The 18,407-nt window shown below is 45.5% G+C and overlaps 1 protein-coding gene and 1 long non-coding RNA gene across 7 annotated transcripts in view; both read right to left on the bottom strand.

Annotated features, from left to right (window-relative positions):
• Window positions 1-264: 264 nt before the first annotated feature.
• The window catches only part of spryd3 (SPRY domain containing 3), a 56,611-nt gene continuing 38,468 nt past the window's right edge, over window positions 265-18,407 (bottom strand). For 4 of the 6 annotated variants that reach the window (XM_086213053.1, XM_086213055.1, XM_086213052.1 and 1 more), the window contains exons 8-11: window positions 16,636-16,693; window positions 7,912-8,031; window positions 7,348-7,487; window positions 265-5,232 (exon numbers count right to left, since the gene is read on the bottom strand). In XM_086213053.1, the coding sequence (XP_086069179.1) occupies window positions 5,098-5,232; window positions 7,348-7,487; window positions 7,912-8,031; window positions 16,636-16,693 (453 nt within the window). In that variant the 3' untranslated portion in view covers window positions 265-5,097. The remainder of the gene's footprint in view (window positions 5,233-7,347; window positions 7,488-7,911; window positions 8,032-16,635; window positions 16,694-18,407) is intronic. The other 2 variants (XR_015117801.1, XR_015117802.1) reach the window with 2 other exon arrangements.
• Window positions 10,895-14,320, bottom strand: LOC147255376 (uncharacterized). The gene is made up of 4 exons (XR_015117803.1): window positions 14,263-14,320; window positions 13,714-13,900; window positions 12,815-12,903; window positions 10,895-11,338 (listed from the first exon to the last, which is right to left on the bottom strand). It is a non-coding gene; the product is annotated as an uncharacterized LOC147255376 (long non-coding RNA).

The raw sequence follows: 18,407 nt of genomic DNA, 5'->3' as shown, positions 1-18,407 counted from the left end.
ATGGCCGTCTGCTGACGTGAGGCAGAGGGGACAGCACGTTCACAGGAAACGTCACACATTTGCTTTCACTTTCACTGCGGACGGGCGGGAACCCTGAATGGCTTCCACACAACTGAATCCTGCTCATCGCTCTTGGAGCAGGAAGGTGGACTGGTGATGACTTGTTTTACTTTATAAGGGTTTTCACGTGAGGACGGAGACTCACTCATCTTTGTCAGTAAAGTCAAGCCCCCTTTGCAATAAAACACTTAGGAATTTACGTCACTGAAATCTTTATTGAATGACCAGACACGTACTGAACAAGGCCATGATAGTGCAAGTCGACACGAATCGTCACAGGACTCCTGGCTGAGTGAAGGTCGGAGGATGTGCCAGGAGGTCAAAACACTTCTGATTTGGTTGAGCCTTTGGAAGCCGAGACTCTGAGTAAAAGTCTGAATGATCAACACCCTGAACCGGGATGTGACTGACCACCACATCACTGGTATCTTTGCTCCGTCTAGCATTGGTGTGAAACTTCAGGCTGCTGAAGCCTCTCCAGACCAGCAGGACAACAGCAAACAAGCGCTACACACACACACACACACACACACACACACACACACTCTCCAGCAGATATGTGATTGACAGTAGACCCTGTGTACTATTAAGTATACCTCTGTGTCTCTAGTACCCTGGAGAGTGAAGGACGCTGCGACCCCTGCTGAGTGCAGCTCAGGCGAGCAGATGAGGGAAAACAAGCTGATGGTTGCTGAACGTCCGACTCCCTCGTCCCAAAGCCTCTGCGTTTCCGTGTAAACGCCTGTCAACATGTATTCAGATTTCGCTCCATGTCGTAGTATTCATCAGTAATACTGCACTTTGAGTTTGGAAGCGTTGATGCGTGTTGAGTGCTGACAAGTGAGAAGAGAAGAAGTGCACAAGGAGTAGTGGTGACGGAGTCCAGCTCAGTAAAGGACAAAAACAAAGTACTAGTAGTACCTGAGGACTGTATATACATGCATTTTTGAGTTTCTGTACTTTACTGGAGTATTTGCTTCTTTGGAAAGTTATGATTTTCACTCTACTACTATGACAGCTGTGGTACTTTTGGCTCAAGGTCTGTGAGTTGGTGGGTTCAGAGGTCGATCAATGCATTGTGAAATACAGCAGTACTTCGGTATTAAAAAATAATTTACTACAGGATACTTATGTCTTTCTACAAGCAAGTACTTCAGTACTTTAACTCAAGTAACAATCTGAGTATCTGTCGCTTATATTGGAGTAATATCTGGCCAGGAGTATTTGTACTTCAAGTGCTGAGGCTGTGTACATTCTCCACCACGTGTCAAGCTTCCGCGTTGTAGTTCCTTCTTAGGCTAACGTTACCTTAGCACTGCTAACCACTGCATCATCAGAGGGTTCATTAGTGAAGATGATCCTGATGAACTGAACCTGGAAGATCATCAACTTTTGTTCACCAGAGCTGATTTACTGATTCAATCACCACAATCAAATGGAGCGATCCTATTGGCTGCTGGGGGAGGAGCCAGGAGATGACCACTTCCTGTTGGTGGAGAAACCAGGACATGACCACTTCCTGTTGCACCTCAACACCACCTCGCCCCTGTAGTACTCTACTGTTGCCTTTAATCAAAAAGGACAAAGTCAATCAGAACTTGTGTGGAAGAGAAACCAGCTTCCGCAGTCAGCAACAAACAAACAAACAAACAAACAAACAAACAAACAAACAACAGTATTTCACATTCATGACTGTTTAGGTTCTGAAGCCTGAATCATGGAGCAGGTCTCTCTTTGGGTAACCGCTGATCCTGGATCAGTGATATTAACGTCAACAAGCTCAGGTAAATGTTTCCTACCCAGCTGAGTTGCAGCCAACCACATGACAGCTTCTACAGCGCCACTGACCAATCAGAACCAGCTACTGCTCGTGAGTCTCGTGAGCCGCCGACGAGCTGCATGGCTCGATACATGATCAGGTAGTACAGTGAATCAAAGTGAACCAAATACTCTCTACCATGCAGGTATTTGTGAGGATCATTATTCCAGAATATTTGGGCTTTATGCATTTAAAGAAACTTTTCCAGGCCTGGAAGTTGCTGCTTCCAGACTCCATGACTGTTCCAGGTTTTCCATGACCATAACAACTTTGAATAAAAGTTACAGTTTCTTTAGTTGTGATATTAATGCTGAAATAAACGACGCCGTACAGGTTTGGATCTTGGATTCACGTTTCATCGATGCTTTAAAGATCTGGCGGCTCGAGTTGCTGTCTGGGGAACATCAGCAGCTACGGCAGGTTTGTAGAACGCCGATAAAGAAACGGCGCCGCGCAGCTTCACTCTGACATTTTATGAAGGAGTTGTTGTTGTTGGAGACGCGTTGGTGAGACACTACAAACCTCTCTGAAGGGGACGAGCCACACAGTGAGCTCACGCCAACTCGCTTCAGGTGAGCCCAGGTGTACTTGTCCCTACTTCCTGACTTTTTATTGATCAAAAAACTGACATTTTAGCGCAGAGAAGTTTCCTAGGAAGTTGTCACGTCTGTCGCGGTGAGCAGTGTCTGGATTGTCCCAAAAATGTCTCCAATTTGTTTTCATTCTAAACACTGAGCCCTACTTTCTGCCCGTATCAGGATCCTGTAGGAACGAGAACCTGAGCGACACACAATTTGTTCTGACAACACTGCAGGACTAATGTATCCCTCAATTTTAGTCTTACAGGTGAAAAAAAACAAAACTTGTGGCTATTTGTACCTCTAACTGTCAATCAATCAGGTTAGCAACGAGGCCACCTACAGGCAGAATGAATGCCAGGAGCAGCGAGTGGCTTCCTGCCTACAAGACCAAGTTGAGGGAAAAACAAGTCCTGCACCGTGGAACAACAAAATCGTGCACAAGAACCTCTCGTGACTGAATGAGGCCCGTTGTCTCCACCTGTGGAAACATCCAGGCGTCACTTCTCCTCAGAGGGAATCTAACCTGCCAACGACAAACAGGAACGATGATCCTGAGCTCATGAACCGAGCAAATCCTTTCAACAGGGAAGTCATTCAGCTTTGAGGGGAAGAAAGCAGCAAAAATAAGACAAGGACATCTCATCCTCTGTGTTGAGAGCAAACATGCACGTGAATAAACAAATATTATATACATCATCATAATTTACAGTATGACGTAATGCGTATATCTGCCGCCGGTGCGTCTGCGTACGGACACATCCGTCTTTAACTCGTTACTTTTAGGTTTTCCACGCCGAAGCCTCCTGTTCCAGGTCACAAAAGTCATTCATGTCTCATGCAACACAACTGATTCTGGTTCTCGCCAGAGGACGAAGCCAACCCATCGTTTTCATCTGGCGTATCGTTTTGTCACCACGCCCTCACTGGAAGCACATCTGCAAGTTGGTGCCTGTGTTTTAATACTTCGTAGCCAGATGCATGCTGGGTACTTTGCTTCATGATGAGAGCAGGAGGAGAGCGGCTGGCGCACTGGAGCTTACGGATGAACTGGAGGAGAAACACCAGGTACAACGCCTGGACGCGTGAGGGTGAAGGAGCGAGCCGCCTCCTCCCTCTGTAACATTTCGTCTGTTTGTGTGTTGGTGGGTTTTTGGTTAAAGATCTGATACAAGGTCACAGGAGCTGAAGGTATTCTGACATCTTGTTCTACAGGTTAAAATTCAGTAAATACAGGATTGACAGTTAGCTTCCACTGGCTCGCTAGCCAGAAGGCTAACAATAGTTTGGCTGCACAAACACTAGCTTGTGACAAATTGATGAAGGAAGTGCATCGCTCTCATCTGCGCCGATGAGAACGACCTACTTCATCAATTCAGAGACGCACTCACATCTTTCACCACGAACGCTGGGTGACGTCAAAGCTTCTCCTCGCACCTCTCAAATCTTCCTGCTTTCCTAGTGGGATGTTCCCAGTCTGACAGGTGAGCTCTCCCACCTCGGAGGCTGGAACTCTCGCTCACGAGCGCACTATGGATTCATCGATCTGAGAGATTTGGTGTGCTGACATCTTTCAAGAGTGTTGCAGAGACCTTGACACCGCAGCCAGAGTTACCGGAGAGTTCTGCCATGTAAAGCCAGCCGTGCTCCGGTAGGATGCAGCGTTCCCTTGGCAGGCGTTTCGTCCACTATAAGCATGCATTCCCTAAATGTCTTTATTTCGTTCAACTTCATGACCTCAAAGTGCTGAGTACAAAAACAAAATACATTCCCTGAACGTTTGACGTAGAAGATACATGACAATGATGTAGATGTGAATCCTTGTAGAAAATATACCTGACGTGTTTCACTCTGGCTCTGCGCCGTGCGTCTCGGCCCGCTCACACAGTCGCGGTCACAAACAGCATCCCGGGTTTGTCCGTGATGAGCAACCCTGCGATTATTTACAGATGCAAAACAAGCCTGAATTCATTTCTGGAATATTCACACTGAACCGCTGGCCCCTTCCAGGCAGCTCTGGGAGAGCAGCGAGGGGGCGACAGCAGGTCCCTGATCGCTCACAGGAGGGCACCCTCTCCTAGAGAGAGGGCCGGGAGAGGGAGGTCCAGCACGAGAGGGAGAGAGATATAAAGAAAAAAAGAGCGATGACAGAGAGAGAGAGAGAGAGAGAGAGAAGGTCCTATGCGCTGCAAGGTAAACTGCCAACGAGCTCTGACTCGACACAACTGTTGGCCTCGCTCTGCTTTGCTTGGGATTGTGACAAATGAAATAAACTAGAGTTAAGTGTGCCAGACCTCATGAGAGGGATTGAACAGCTCAGGCAGACACACTGAACACAGCTGAGAGAAAGCAGAGCCACGATGATACCGGTACAGATTGCATAGAATTACAATTAAATGTCTCCTAGGAGTTTCTAAGCTTCTAGGTCGCACTCTGTAACCTGCGTCTGCAGCCAGGAGGGCGAGCTGGTTGTGATGGCGATGTGTAGAAGTCTCATAAATAAAAGCCGGGCAGTGTCGAGGAAGACGTGCAGCTGAACAGAGTGTGTTTGGCGAGTGTTAGCAGCATGCTAGGCTACCATGAGTGAGCTCTGCAGTGCAGCCAGCTGTTTGCAGGGCATCACGATATCACACCCTCAGCTCATCCACTGAGGGGATGCAAGTCCACTTTGACCTTCTCCCCGTTGCTCAGCATCCCCACGGTGGGGTAGAGGCCGCCGGGAGGGACCACCATCTCCCTCCGCCCCATTAGCTTCCCGTTTCTGGTGAAGAACACCTGCAGGGGGAGACAGTAGGTTACAACCTTTCACTGACGAAGTCCTGAAACATTTAGCAAGACTCTTCATGAGCCGAACTTCATTGGAGAGCACTCACTCTAGCAGCTGTACACAGGAATTACGTACACTTAGGAAACAGCGTTACGTAAACAGGTGACAGGATAAAGTCTGAGCCCTTGAGGAGAAACAAAGTCAGTGTTTACAGTACACGTCTCCACCAAATCACAGAGTGATCAAATATTATCCAGCTGTTCTCAGAAGAACATCAACAAGCTTTGCAATCCTAATACCGAGGTCTTGTTTCCAAGTCAGAGAGCAAACAGCGACATACTAAAACAACAAGTGAAGTACTGTGGAGTGTGTCTGATAAATCAGCCTGAGTCACTTATCAAACATTTACTGTACCACCCACTCGAAAAAGAAAGGCTTAGCCGCTATTGAATTACAGAGGAAGGGTGAGGGAAACTGCAACAGGCTTCATTAGTTTGAGCGACATCAGCGGTGTGGGGGTGCAGCGTGTGCTGTGGGTCTGCCCCCCCCCCCCCTTCACCCCCACCCCCACCACCACCCGACACCCTCACACACGTGCGGCTGTGCCCACAGAGAGCTGGGTAATGTCAGGGAGCAGTGCTCAGAGGGTGATGTGTCCTGCTGAATAAATATTGACAAACCCCTGGATTATGACTCGGCCAATTCTATTCTCACCCACTTGGGTTTCAGTACCACATGCACTCAAACCCGCGCAGTGACCTGCTTGCACAACACCGCAGCCTCCCCACGAGTTTGACCACCAAGAATGTAAAACCATAACAAACACACAACAGTTGATGCAGTTGCACGATTCGGGTGTGAAGTGACACGGATCGCAGTCAGCCGCAGCGACGTCCGCCCGGTGTTGGCTGATTTATAAAGGTCGCAGGGAAGCAGAGGAGACATATGCGACTGCGAGAGTGACGCTGTGAAGTCATTACTGCTTTCCTGCTGCGAACGCAAAGGTCAGAATATTGGTGACTTTGACTGGAGCTGGAAACAAAAGGCTAGCTTGACCTGCTGATGTTGCTCTGGGCTCTGTCTTCAGTAAACATCACTCGAGATCAGAAGCAGCACAAACAAACAAACCAAAGTAGTTTTTGCAGGTAATTGATTTTTTTCTTCTGGCAATTTTTTACTTTTAAAATTTAGTTTTGATGCATGAGAGACCAAAAAAACTACAAGTAACACAGCAGATTCAGATTCTTTCTGAATCCGAATCCGAGAGGAGCAGATGAGAATTATCCACGCTCCAACAGAGGTGGCGCTGGTGCATGTAAACACGTATAATGAAAAGGGAAACCACAGGTTAAGAAGCAGGAAGAAGACGGGAGCCATGTTCACTCCTTAAGAAAGACAGAGATGAGTTAGAGACCCTCCACCACTGAGAAATGGCGTCCAGTACAGCGAAGAATGTGACGTCAGTGGCGTCCATATTTACTTTGTATTTTGGAGTATTTTCTGTATTTCTTTACTCGGTTGAATAAACAGGTGGAATCTGCACTTCTACTGCTGCCAGTGGCGTCTTTTTCTACCTGAGTGATGACTGTTTGTTTTTTGCCACTTCAGCACATTAGCTTTCATCCTTCAATCAATCCATCACCTCATTTGGACTCTCACCTTACTGAGTCTTAGCTGTCACTGAGAGATCTGTCTTGAGCACGTGCCTCTCTGTGCACCATTACTTTGATAAAGAGGTGCGGTCAGGTGATTTGTGGGCGTGCCACCAAGCCTACAACGCAGTATTTTTCCTAAAATCTAAAAAGTTCAATACAGTCGGCTGAACTTGTTACACGCATGCAGACGGTCTATCTTAAATCATCTACCATAAAGCTAAGAATACAGGCGCACATCAAATTTCAGAGGCACCTGGTTTGAGGAGTTAATGAAAGCTTGGAGAGCCACTGTGTTCTGATCAGTCCAACTCACATTTCTCTCACTTGTTAAACTTGTTATGCTGCCCCCGAGTGTTCCAAAAAACTACGAGCATCAACTTAAATTACTTCCAGGTTGATGTGTAAGTGAGTATGTAAATGACTCTCCACCTGCAGAAATGTTTAGCACAGCTGTGAAATGTTTCGTACCGTGACCTTTCTGCCCTCCTGTCCATGTTCCATCTCTTCCCCATCCTCCTCTTCCTCCTCGTCATCGTTGAGGTACAGAGAGTTCTGGACGCCTGCTTGACCCGCGCGGACCTCCAGCCGATCCCAGTCGTCCGCATCACCTGAGGAAATAACAAAGCTCTCACTGACAAAGCAGGTCAGGCAGCAGTGCTGAGGGGAAGTCAGACACAAGCTGGGATGGTTGTGCCATTAGGACGACTCTAAACACTTCATAGTTCTTTACAAAAAGAAAAGTGTAGTGAAGTTTAATGAACCTCCTCAGACCAAAAATGTGTTTGTCCTGCAGGGAGGTGGATAAGAGCTTCCCCTTTAAGGGACTGTTGTGCTGCCCCGGTGGGGGACTTTGGTTCCCATCCAATTTCTTTCCCACATGCAACACACTGAACTCTGGCAAGACTGCAGGCTGCCAAGAGGGTTTAATGCTAAACCTCGATAAGCAGGTTTAGGAGCGAAGCCTCCCGGAGACACGTTCACCTCATCCATGATTGACAGCCTAATTGTGCCACCTGATCCGTCTGCCCTCACCTTCTCCGTCCAGGATGTAGTCCCGGGGGAACATGATGCCGCAGCCCATGATGTCACCCTTGAAGCAGCGGGGGCCGAAAGCATCGCCGACTCCGCTGCCGTGAAAGATCTTCCCGTCATCTGTCAGAGGAGAAGAGCGAGGACGAGATGTTCAACTGCGCTGTTGATTACTCAACAAGGTATTGTGTTAACCTGCGAGGTCATTCAGGTTCTTGCCTCACTGCTGCAAAGACGACCACAAAGCCTCTTTCACCCTGTTCACCACTGCCTGGGCTCACTGAGTTTCTAAATTTCAGTTTTCAATGTCGTTGAGGTGAAGTTTAATGACCAGACATTCTCTGGATTGTCTGAGTCCCAACTACATCCCAATTTCCCCACTGAGGGACGGATAAAGGTTTACCTCATCTTACCTTATTAAACAAGCAGGATGTATCAGTCTTAACTGAACCGCATGCAAAATACAACAAGTTTCTGGCTACTGAATGTGACTGGACATTTAGAATTCAAACATGACGTCTCAATTTTTCTGTCGAGTTACCGATTTAATCTGATATACGTATCATGAGATGACCCCGGTGGTACACAGCAAGTTGTACTTCCAGGTAAGAAACGTCACATTTATCCTATCAAACTGGATCGCTTCGTATGATGACGTTCTTGCTCATAGTGCAGTGGGGTTGGCAATGACGGAGAGACTCCCAATACGACACCATCACGATGCAAGGCAACGACTCCGTAAACATCTTTATAATTCAAGAAGATGAATCAACGGCACGTCAGGATGGAACTGGAGAAGCAACAAAACTCCTAGCAGGGCAGAAGCTGCAATCCGGTTTATTCAGCACTGTTCAGTTTCATAGAATTTGAGACTGAAGTAAAAACACAAATAACATTAACAAACAAACAAACACACACACACACACACACACACACACACACACACACACACACACTTGTCAAAACGGTGAGTCAAATCATTGCAATCATGTCACTTGAGAGAGTAGAACGATGCCTTGGAATACAGATTTTAAGCACTAAAGTGGTTATCAGTAATAACGAGAGCTGTAACTTTAACGTATTAATTAATCAATTACACTGCAAATTAATGCGTAATAAAAATTTATTGCACACTTGAGTGGCAATTCAATGTGAATTTCACCCAGATACGATCATTTTAAACTTGGCCCATTGAAGGACCCGTACTTGGCGGTGGCTCGTCACACCACACGTGCGTCGCTGGTCAAAGCGCCTGTTTGCGCCTTCAGACGCCCTGACTGAGGTTTTATTCAATCACCAATAGAAATGTAGATTTCAAATCTTCTCTTCTTGGTCATCTGATTCAGTTTGTAATGTCCAAGAATCAAAATTCTTTATTTGGGGACCTTAAGCAGATATGAGATTAAATGCGATTAATTAGATTAATTAATTACAAATCCTGTAATTAATGAGATTCATTTTTTTAATCGCCTGACAGCACGAGTAAAAACACATTATTAGCACAACAATATCACATGTTCATGTGCTGAAAATGTACCGATACACTGAAATCAGTTCATTTGTATTCCCTCTGCAATGAAAACAGCACTTTAAACATGTAAACTTCTTCTACTTTATTTTTCTTTTTTTTAGCGGGGAGATGAGGCATTACACTCCCTCGTGTATCAAATAAAATGTTGTGTTCAATGACTATTAATTACTGTTATGTAGTATTGATTATTTTAGGTGGTGTTGTTTATGTCACAATATAAGGATACCGGAACAGACCGGCGCCGCACGCTGTCAGCACCGACAAGTGATGCACATCTGATCCACATCTACAAAGTTGCTGGTCCATTTTTGCCGGACCTGCTCAGTCTGACTTCAGCAATTTCAGCAACGACAGAAACAGAGGCAGCATAAAATTCGCTAGCACATACGTTCCCTTGTGTTACCCGAAGTTCATTATTTTTTATTTTTTACATTTATGCGATTTCACCTGATGAAACTAACCATCAGGAACAGCGCTGCGTCTGGCGTACACGCAAGTGCTAGGTGCTAACATACGGGACATCCTGACATTCCACTCTGATGATGCGGCGCAAGGCGACGAGTAAAAACACTTAAAGACATCTAAAACATCCCAAGAAATCATCAGAACAACACACACTCGAGTTGCGAGAGACAACAATGGAAAACAAGAGCAAAAAGAAAAACATTGCAGAGGTAGCCTGCAGACAAGCTCTCCTCAAGCGCAGCGGCGTGGCTGCTGCTGGTAAATATTTATGGAGTTGTCATGGGACCCGTCCCCAGCTCAGGATACTGTTTAAACAATCTCTATCTGAGCTCTGGGAGGGAGACGGAGACACTGTATCATTATGGCTCCCATGCGGGTCCTTGTCACAACACCACACACTCGGCAAACAGTGGAGCCACGCCGGCGCAGGCGCAGCGCTGCTAAAAATAGTCGAGCGGGGCTTTGAAAGTGACGAGGCCTGACACTGGGGTGGAAGTCCAGGCTCGGGCCGAAGGATGGAGCTACTTTGCTTGGAAAGGATCATTAGGGAGAGTCCGGGGCATCACAGAGAATATTCTGTTACCTTGTCTACTTTAAAGTAAAATCAAATACATAAACCAAGTGAATCACTAGGTCTCAAGACTCCGTCACACCTTTCCTTCAAGCAAACAATCAAGTATATTTAGACACACAACTGAAAAAAAGGTGCAAGGCTACCAAAGTAAGGTTGATGCCTGCTCACCGACGAGAAGTCACAAAAGTTTCATCAAGCTGAGGTTACCATTCTCTGTAAAAGCTACCTTCATACATCTTTAAATACACTTTTAATTTGCTTTTTCTGTCTTTTGTTGATTTGTTAATGACACGTGTATGTGATGCATACGCAGGATGTGATGACATCAATGACAACTTTAAAAATGTGTTTTTCAGGAGAAGGAACGTAACTCTTCTACCTGATCTCCTCTGGTAGCTACGTCAAGAGTTGGGATGGTTTAGACTTGACCTAGGAATTACTAACAGACACCCGCGTGAGGATTCAGGCTTCTCGGGGCTTTTGATGAAGTTTTATACTCTCACGACACCTGAAATAAGGTCAAAACATCTTCATAAACTTTTGTGGCTGGGCAAAAGTGAGCAGGCTTCGCCTTCGACCACAGTCCTCAGGAACGGTGAAGACAGGGGTCTGTAAGCCAGAGTTCTATTCACAATCATGGTTTAATTGGTGAAAAATTGCCAAGACCATTGCATCTCCTCCTTCCTCCATTGGCTTGTAGGGTTGATGTTTGAGGAGTGTTGCAAGTCTCAACATCGCCTCTGCTTCCAGTGTCAGGGGACAAATCAACGTCTTCAGTCTGAGCTCATGTCAGAGAAGGGGGGTGTTCCGTCCATGGCCACAGCCACATTTCTCAACGCGCTGTGTGTTCCGTACGGTTCCTACATGAAAAAAAAATAAAAAATGCAACGCCTCATTTACATTTCCTGTAACTGGTTTCAACGATGCAGTGAAATCTTGCTTGATTAGCTCATATTCATTGTATCTGCACTTCTCCGTGTCGTCCGGGTTACGGTGACAGCTGGCTAGACGGTGGATCTGCGCGGAACATCCCAGACGAAAACAAAATATTGATGTTGGTTCCACTATAATGATCTACATGACATAAATATGAGAGGTATTTGCTTCTGTATTATTTTTAGATTCATGAATTCCATACATTGTAAGAGGGGGACGGGAAACAACAAGTTGAGGTCTGTGTTTAGGGTTTTGCGCTGGGAGGCTCAGTGGATCCTGAGCAACTCTCAGGAACCGGCTGAACACTGAAGGAACGTGACAGCAGGATTTTCTTGTGAGATAAAAGCTCATCTGGGAAGAAAAAAAAAAAAAACTTCCCTGACCAGGAACGAGCTTTAACGAGGGAAAATAACACAATATATTCATGTTATGTCAAAAACACTCAATCATATAAGTTTGCATAGGTTTAGAATAATTTACTGTACAATAAAACTCCATTTTGCAGCGGCTCAGTGTTGAGAAGCTGATGTACAGTTTGCATTTGATTTCTGAGGCTCATTGGTGAGTGCCGATGACGGTTCATCATCTAATTATGTCCACAGCAACTACAAATACCACAGAAGCATCTCCGCCATGTCGCAGTGACTTTGGCCGGTGGACGTTTGGGGCCAACTTGGACAAATCCCCTGGAGGTGTTGCAGAGATATTGCACTTACGTGAGGTGATATTCACCTTGGCCACCAAAATCAGTTCATCCTTGGGTCCCAGTGGACATTTGAGCTAAATTTGAGAAAATTCCCTCAAGGTGTTCCAGAAATATCACCACAATGGGACGGATATCGCGCAAATGGGGGATGACAGCGATGATGGACTTTTTTGGGGGGGGGACTTAAGTACAATGTTGTGATATCTCTTCACGAGTATTTATATTTCTGGGAACTTTGTACATTCACACCACTACGTTTCAAAGGCTGTACAGCTCTTATTACTCCACTCCATTTACCTGAACCCATCAGTTATTATGAAACAACCTTTAGAGGTCAGTGGCCGGAGGGCTGAACACTCCCAAGCTCCGAAATAACACAAGGAAAGAGTCACTCTGCTTTCACTCCAGCTGAATTTTGCATGAAGACTTTTCCCAAAGTAAGATTTTATCCGGATGTTTCTACTTCAGGAACGAACGTCCTTCCATTGCCGGGTGATCATGACCTCGCTTTTTGATCACCGGCATCTTTCAGGTTCATTGTCAAGTTCCTGTGGACATCTGAGCTAAATCTGAAGAAGTTCCAAGTGTTCCAGACACAACTGTGCTAACGAGAACGGGACATGCAGACACCAGTGTGGAGAGCTCTCGCAGGCCGTGAGGCTCCGCAGCGGTAAAGACGTTCTCCTCTACTCACCGTTCTTATGTAGTCGATATATTTTGCGAAAAATGTGGGCCTTCAATTCCTCTTCTAGCTTGGCTGACAGGACATAATGTGCACTGTAGCTGATTGAGAGAAAAATAATTGTCAAACACCAACAACTTTTTTTGGCTGCAGTTTGAGGATTTGCTGTTTTTCCATGTCGAATCAACCGAATCTCTCGGGGATTTAGATGGTAAAAACAAGCACACTGACATCATCACCGCAGGCTCTGGGAAACTGTAGGCACTTTCCAAACAATTCATCAATAAAAGAGTTGCCAGACTAATCAATTCATCAACGTCTTTCACAAAGTAGAGCCTATATGGTAGGTTGAACCCCAATCACGCGTGAACGCAGCCATAGGACATGCACAGACATGACGGCATGTCGAGGGAGGGATGTATTTCCAGGGGAGCTGAGGCGATTACCTGGTTAACCGAAAATTAATCATTAACAATTCTGATAACCTGTCATGAATAAATGCCAAAAACAGACTTAATTGCTTTTCTTTGTATTCTATGACAGGACATGGAATCTTCCATTTCTTAGGGTTTTTGACTCATTATGAATACATCAGCTTATATTTTGGGAAAAGTGATGAGGGTTTCTAAACAGACCGGTGCAGATTATTGCACAATTTAGGAATGAAAAGCGAATGAATCAGTACCGCTGTGGTACACGGTCAACTGTGAACCTGCATGGCCTCACGCATGACGTAAACTTCATCATCTGTCCATCACGTTCGCGTGGACCCGTGTGGACGTTTGCGCTCAGCTCCAACGTGACTGTATTCCACATCATGCTTGGTTCAACTCAGGTTACGGAGTCACACACAGCATTTTCTTTTGTCAACTTTTTCTTGCAGTTCAGCCAGCGATAACAAACATCAACACCTTAAAGCACGAGTGTCACTGCCAAGTCAGGGTGCAGAATCTGCAGGGCCTCAAGGGTCTGGATGACGTAAACGTCATCATCTGTCCATCGGCTTGACTGTAATTGGACTCTTTTCCCCGTCCGGGTTCAGCTGAGGTTAAGGAGTCACACACAGCACTTTTTTTTTTCCAACTTTCTCTTGCAGTTCTGCCAGAGATCACAAAAAAAAAAAATCAAAAAATAAAATCAAAACCCAGCTGATTAACGGTTTTCCAACAGTTATGAGATTGCCACCTTCTTTCTGGTGTGGATCCTACACAGACACCGATTTGCTGCACGCATTCGTCACATACATGTCCCCAGTTGTGTGCCAGGGAGCGAGAACACTAACGCTTTGTTCATATTTCAATGCGCTCATCTAAATCCACTTTTAACTTAATAGGTATGAGAGTGACATTATCCCTCGACACAACAGCTTTCTATTGAATACATGTTTTGGCAGAACCTGAGCTGGAATCAGATTAGGCCCTGTCACAGAAGTGAGACTGCACCCTATTATCTTAGGTTACCTCAGAGGTGAAGGATGGATGGTGGCGGCAGGGCACAACCTTTGCTGCGGGTGTTGAGTCATTGCACGTGTGAGTCACTGATGGGAGGTTCGGAGGGGGTGACAGAGTTAATGAGGCTTGCTGGGGAGCACTCACTGGTTGGACGGCTGGTTGCTCCTGATAGGGTCCACAGGGGCCCATGGCCCATTAACTTGCAGAGCCAACCCAAGCCAACACACAGGATGGAGGTCCACACTGGGCCAGTTCCCAACACAAGCACTCATGGTAACACCAGCGCCGGCCAAGGGACTCTCAAACTACACAAGCTATACAAAGGAGCAGGGATGTAGCTGGCAGGCATTTGTGTATATAACTGGAATATATCTGGTGTAAAAAAATAACCTTAAAAGTCAATATTACACATGACATGTGATCCAGGTCAACAGTGGCCACATGCCCAATACAACGTGCCATAAATCAGTATGACAGAAATAGAGCTCGAGCTGCACATGAATGTAAATAAGAAAATGAGGAATCTGGCTTTGAATCGCTGTGTAATTAATGCATTTGCCACCAAGCTGAAATAAAACTATCAAATGTTTTCCTGGATGCTTAAAACAAGATAAAACTATCAAAACATTGACATCACACTGAAGAACAGCATGGTGCTTGATAAAATTACGACGAGTTTCAACAGTCTATATGAAGCAAACGTTTGTCTTTATTTGGATACTGAGGTCAAGTACAAAAACTGACCACGAAAGTTAACAACAGAGGTCCACGTGTCATAGGAATACCTCTTCACTGCATTCTTGGCTCACTCTGGACAGGAAAACCAGGATAACAAAGCTTAAGTCATTCCTTCTTTAAGCAGTTTCTTCTGTGCTTATATGACTGAGAGTGTATATAATACTGTGTATACATTTGTTTTTTGACACCCTGCCAAGAAGCAATTGCATTCAATTCTCGAGGTTCCTCAGCTGAAAATCCCAGATGCATGGAGGGGCGAGAGGAGACAAGAAGAAGAGTCCCCGGCTGTTGATTTTCAAGTAGCTGGATGTGAGCCTGCACCTTAACCCAAGCATGGGAAGGCAAACCTCGTATGCACAGCGTGGAAAACCACATACATCATTTTAGTCTCTAACAAATAAGATTAATGGGAGCTGTGCTGGGACATGCATATTTCTGTGGTGTCCAGCACACAGCTGCCAAACCAGGCCGGCCGCAGAGCTAGACCTCTGGGACTGGCATGGTGAGCCTCAGTAAATGACTAGCCTAGTCTGTCACTCATCAAGGAGGTAAAATGATTCATAGCACCAACTGTTATTATTATTAATAATGTATCCAAAGTATATGTGGAATCTGCACAGGATAAGGGGGGATTTTAGGACTACAAACATCAACCTGAACCATGAATGGAATGTGCAGGGAGAACAGGAAAACGTGTCCTGATATCTGACTTGGAGGTCAACTGGAGGAATGTGTGCAAATCTTACTCCAAAAATCAAGAAATATACATTTCTGAGGGAGAGTCAAAGACAAAATGTGACATTTGTAGCGTGTGAATCTTTCAGACTAACAGCAACGGAGATCTGACGTTAGAGGGATAAACAATGGGATGCTTCAGACCAAAATAATGCTGATAAGCAAGCTAGCTCCTAACTGCTTTTGCCAGATAAGAACTAACAACATCTTGACTGTGAGAGTGGATCATCTGATAAAGAGTCGGCTACCTACTGTAGCTTGTGCGTTGTAATAACAACCTCCTCTGTAGCTGCTGCTATTTTCATATCAGGGCAGCAGTGTTTGATTGCTAATCTCTTAGCACTGATAGCGCAGGGGTGCTGAGACCTGGAATGGAAGCTGTGGGGGTTTTGTAAAATGCCTGTGCAGATAATGTTCGCAGGCCTGTCGTCGCAAACAACCAAGACTTAACGTGTGTGGAAGCGCAGGAAGACAAAGATAACTTTGACTGCAGGTTTTGTTTTTGGTCCATCACATGTAGATGATCAGGCTCCCACAGAGAGAGAGAGCGAGAGAGAGAGAGAGAGAGAGAGAGAGAGAGAGAGAGAGAGAGAGAGAGAGAGAGAGAGAGATCGCTGTGACGCTGTCACTGCCTGATTTATCTTTCTGCCCTTTTATCTTGCAGCAAACCTCCTTGATCTGGCGGTGAAAGGCACCGTAACGTCCCGCTGAGACGCTGCCCTGTGATGTTTGTGTCTCAAGGTAGCAGATAGATGCCTCAGACTGGAGGAAGCATCTCTGATTCATTTGTTTCACTCAAACAGGGGGAATTCCAAGTGCACAAAAGGAAGCTTTTCTTCTGAGAAATATTGCGCTGAAAGAGGAAGAGAAAGCTAAAGAGATAAAAGGGGAACAGAGTTGCAATCTTACCTGCATGATAGGCCACTGATCCTCGACTCCATCCTGGGTGTCTGTTCTTGGGGTAGTCCTGCAAAATTGAAAATAAAAATAAAAATTAACTATCTTTGCTGTATTGATTTTACTGCACACACCTTACATTTAGAGATTCAGATTCAGATTCAGATTCAGATTCAGATGACTTTATTTATCCCCGAGGGGCAATTAAAATACGGTACAACTGAGCAGCATGACATTAAAAAACACAAAAAAACAAAACAAAACAAAACAAAAAAAACGGACATGACAGTGGGAATAAATAAGAGAATAAAAATAAGATTAAAGATAAAAATACAATAAATATACTACATACAGTATGTACACAATGTAGAATGAAGAGTAAGGTGACTGGAGTGAGTGAATAAAGTGCAGACAATGTAAACAGTATAAACAGTGTAACAGTGAAGACAGGATATTGAGTAGTCCGGGGAGAGTATGTAGGTGTGTGTGTGTGTAGGTGTGTGTGTGTAGGGTGTTGGTGTGGGGAAGGTGTTAGCAGCTGGAGTTAAAGAGAAGAATGGCTTTGGGGACAAAGGTGGCTTTCCTCTTCTCAGTTCTGCAGGCCACACAGCGGAGGCGTCGCCCAGAGGGGAGCCATTCAAATGCAGAGTGGAGTATGTGTGAGGGGTCTTTGGGTCTTGGCTGCCTGTCACAGGACCTGTTGGCTGTAAACGTGTGAAAGAGTTCTGACAGGCAGGCCGATGATTTTGGAGCACACTGATGCAGTGCGCTGCAGTCTGTTCCGGTTCTGGAGGCTGAGGGAGTGGAACCAGCAGGTTATGGAGGATGTGATGATGCTTTCCACAAAGGCGTAGTAGAAAGTCATCATTATGGGCGCGCTGACTCCAAAGGAATTGAGTTTCCTGAGGAGGAACAGTCGTTGGTGACACCTCCTGAGAATCTCCTCTGTGTTGGCAGAAAAGTTCAGGAGGTTGTCAAAGATTGTGCCCAGGTATTTGTACTCCTCGACCACCTCCACTGGCTTCCCGTGGATGGTGGTGATGACAGCAGAAGCCAGATCCCTCTGCTTGCTGGAGAAGGTCACCACCATCTCTTTGGTCTTGCTGACGTTCAGTTCTAGTTTGGAGCTGTCACACCACTCTACAAACTCCTGAAGAGCGGGTCCATGATGTTGTGCTGGGCCTGACAGCAGTGACAGGAGAACTGTGTCGTCAGCATATTTCACCAGGTGGCAGTTCAGAGATCAAGGAAGCGGACATTTTGAGCAGATATGCTGCTTTTCTTTCCTTTTATTTGCAGCTGATTTAAAGCAACAACTGACAAACAAGATTTCATAGCAGTTTCATAACTACAATTGATGAATTTTAAATAAAAACTAGATCAACCGCAGTGATGGTTGATGATTGTGGTAATTCTCCCACCCCTTCTCAACTGCGATTGGACAACAGACCAAAAGATGACGGTGGTGGCGAGTACCGGGTTTTATCAGAAGATGATCATTTTTAACTCTCAGCAACCAAGAAAACAAAAGCAACAAAACCACCCTGGATATGCAGGGCCTTGACGCTCTGTTGGTGACTAAAAAGCCTTTCAAAAACGTGCCAAAGCCAAGGCCCTTAGTCTGAAGAACGACTCGCAAAGCTCGTTGATGAGCTTCATGAGCGCCGCCACTGCTTGATGCAGATTATTTACTTCCTCGAGGTTTGATATCAACACCAAGATCGACTCTTTTTCTGACCCTCTTGTCTTTCTGTGGGCTATAATTGACATATTTGGTGTCCCCT

This window comes from Aulostomus chinensis, chromosome 9 (genome assembly GCF_037954235.1).
Source record: "Aulostomus chinensis isolate RoL2024-O1b breed Wild chromosome 9, RoL_Achi_v1.0, whole genome shotgun sequence".
NCBI lineage: Eukaryota > Metazoa > Chordata > Actinopteri > Syngnathiformes > Aulostomidae > Aulostomus > Aulostomus chinensis.
Note: the sequence above shows the minus strand (reverse complement) of the source record. Positions and strands in the feature narration are given on the sequence as shown.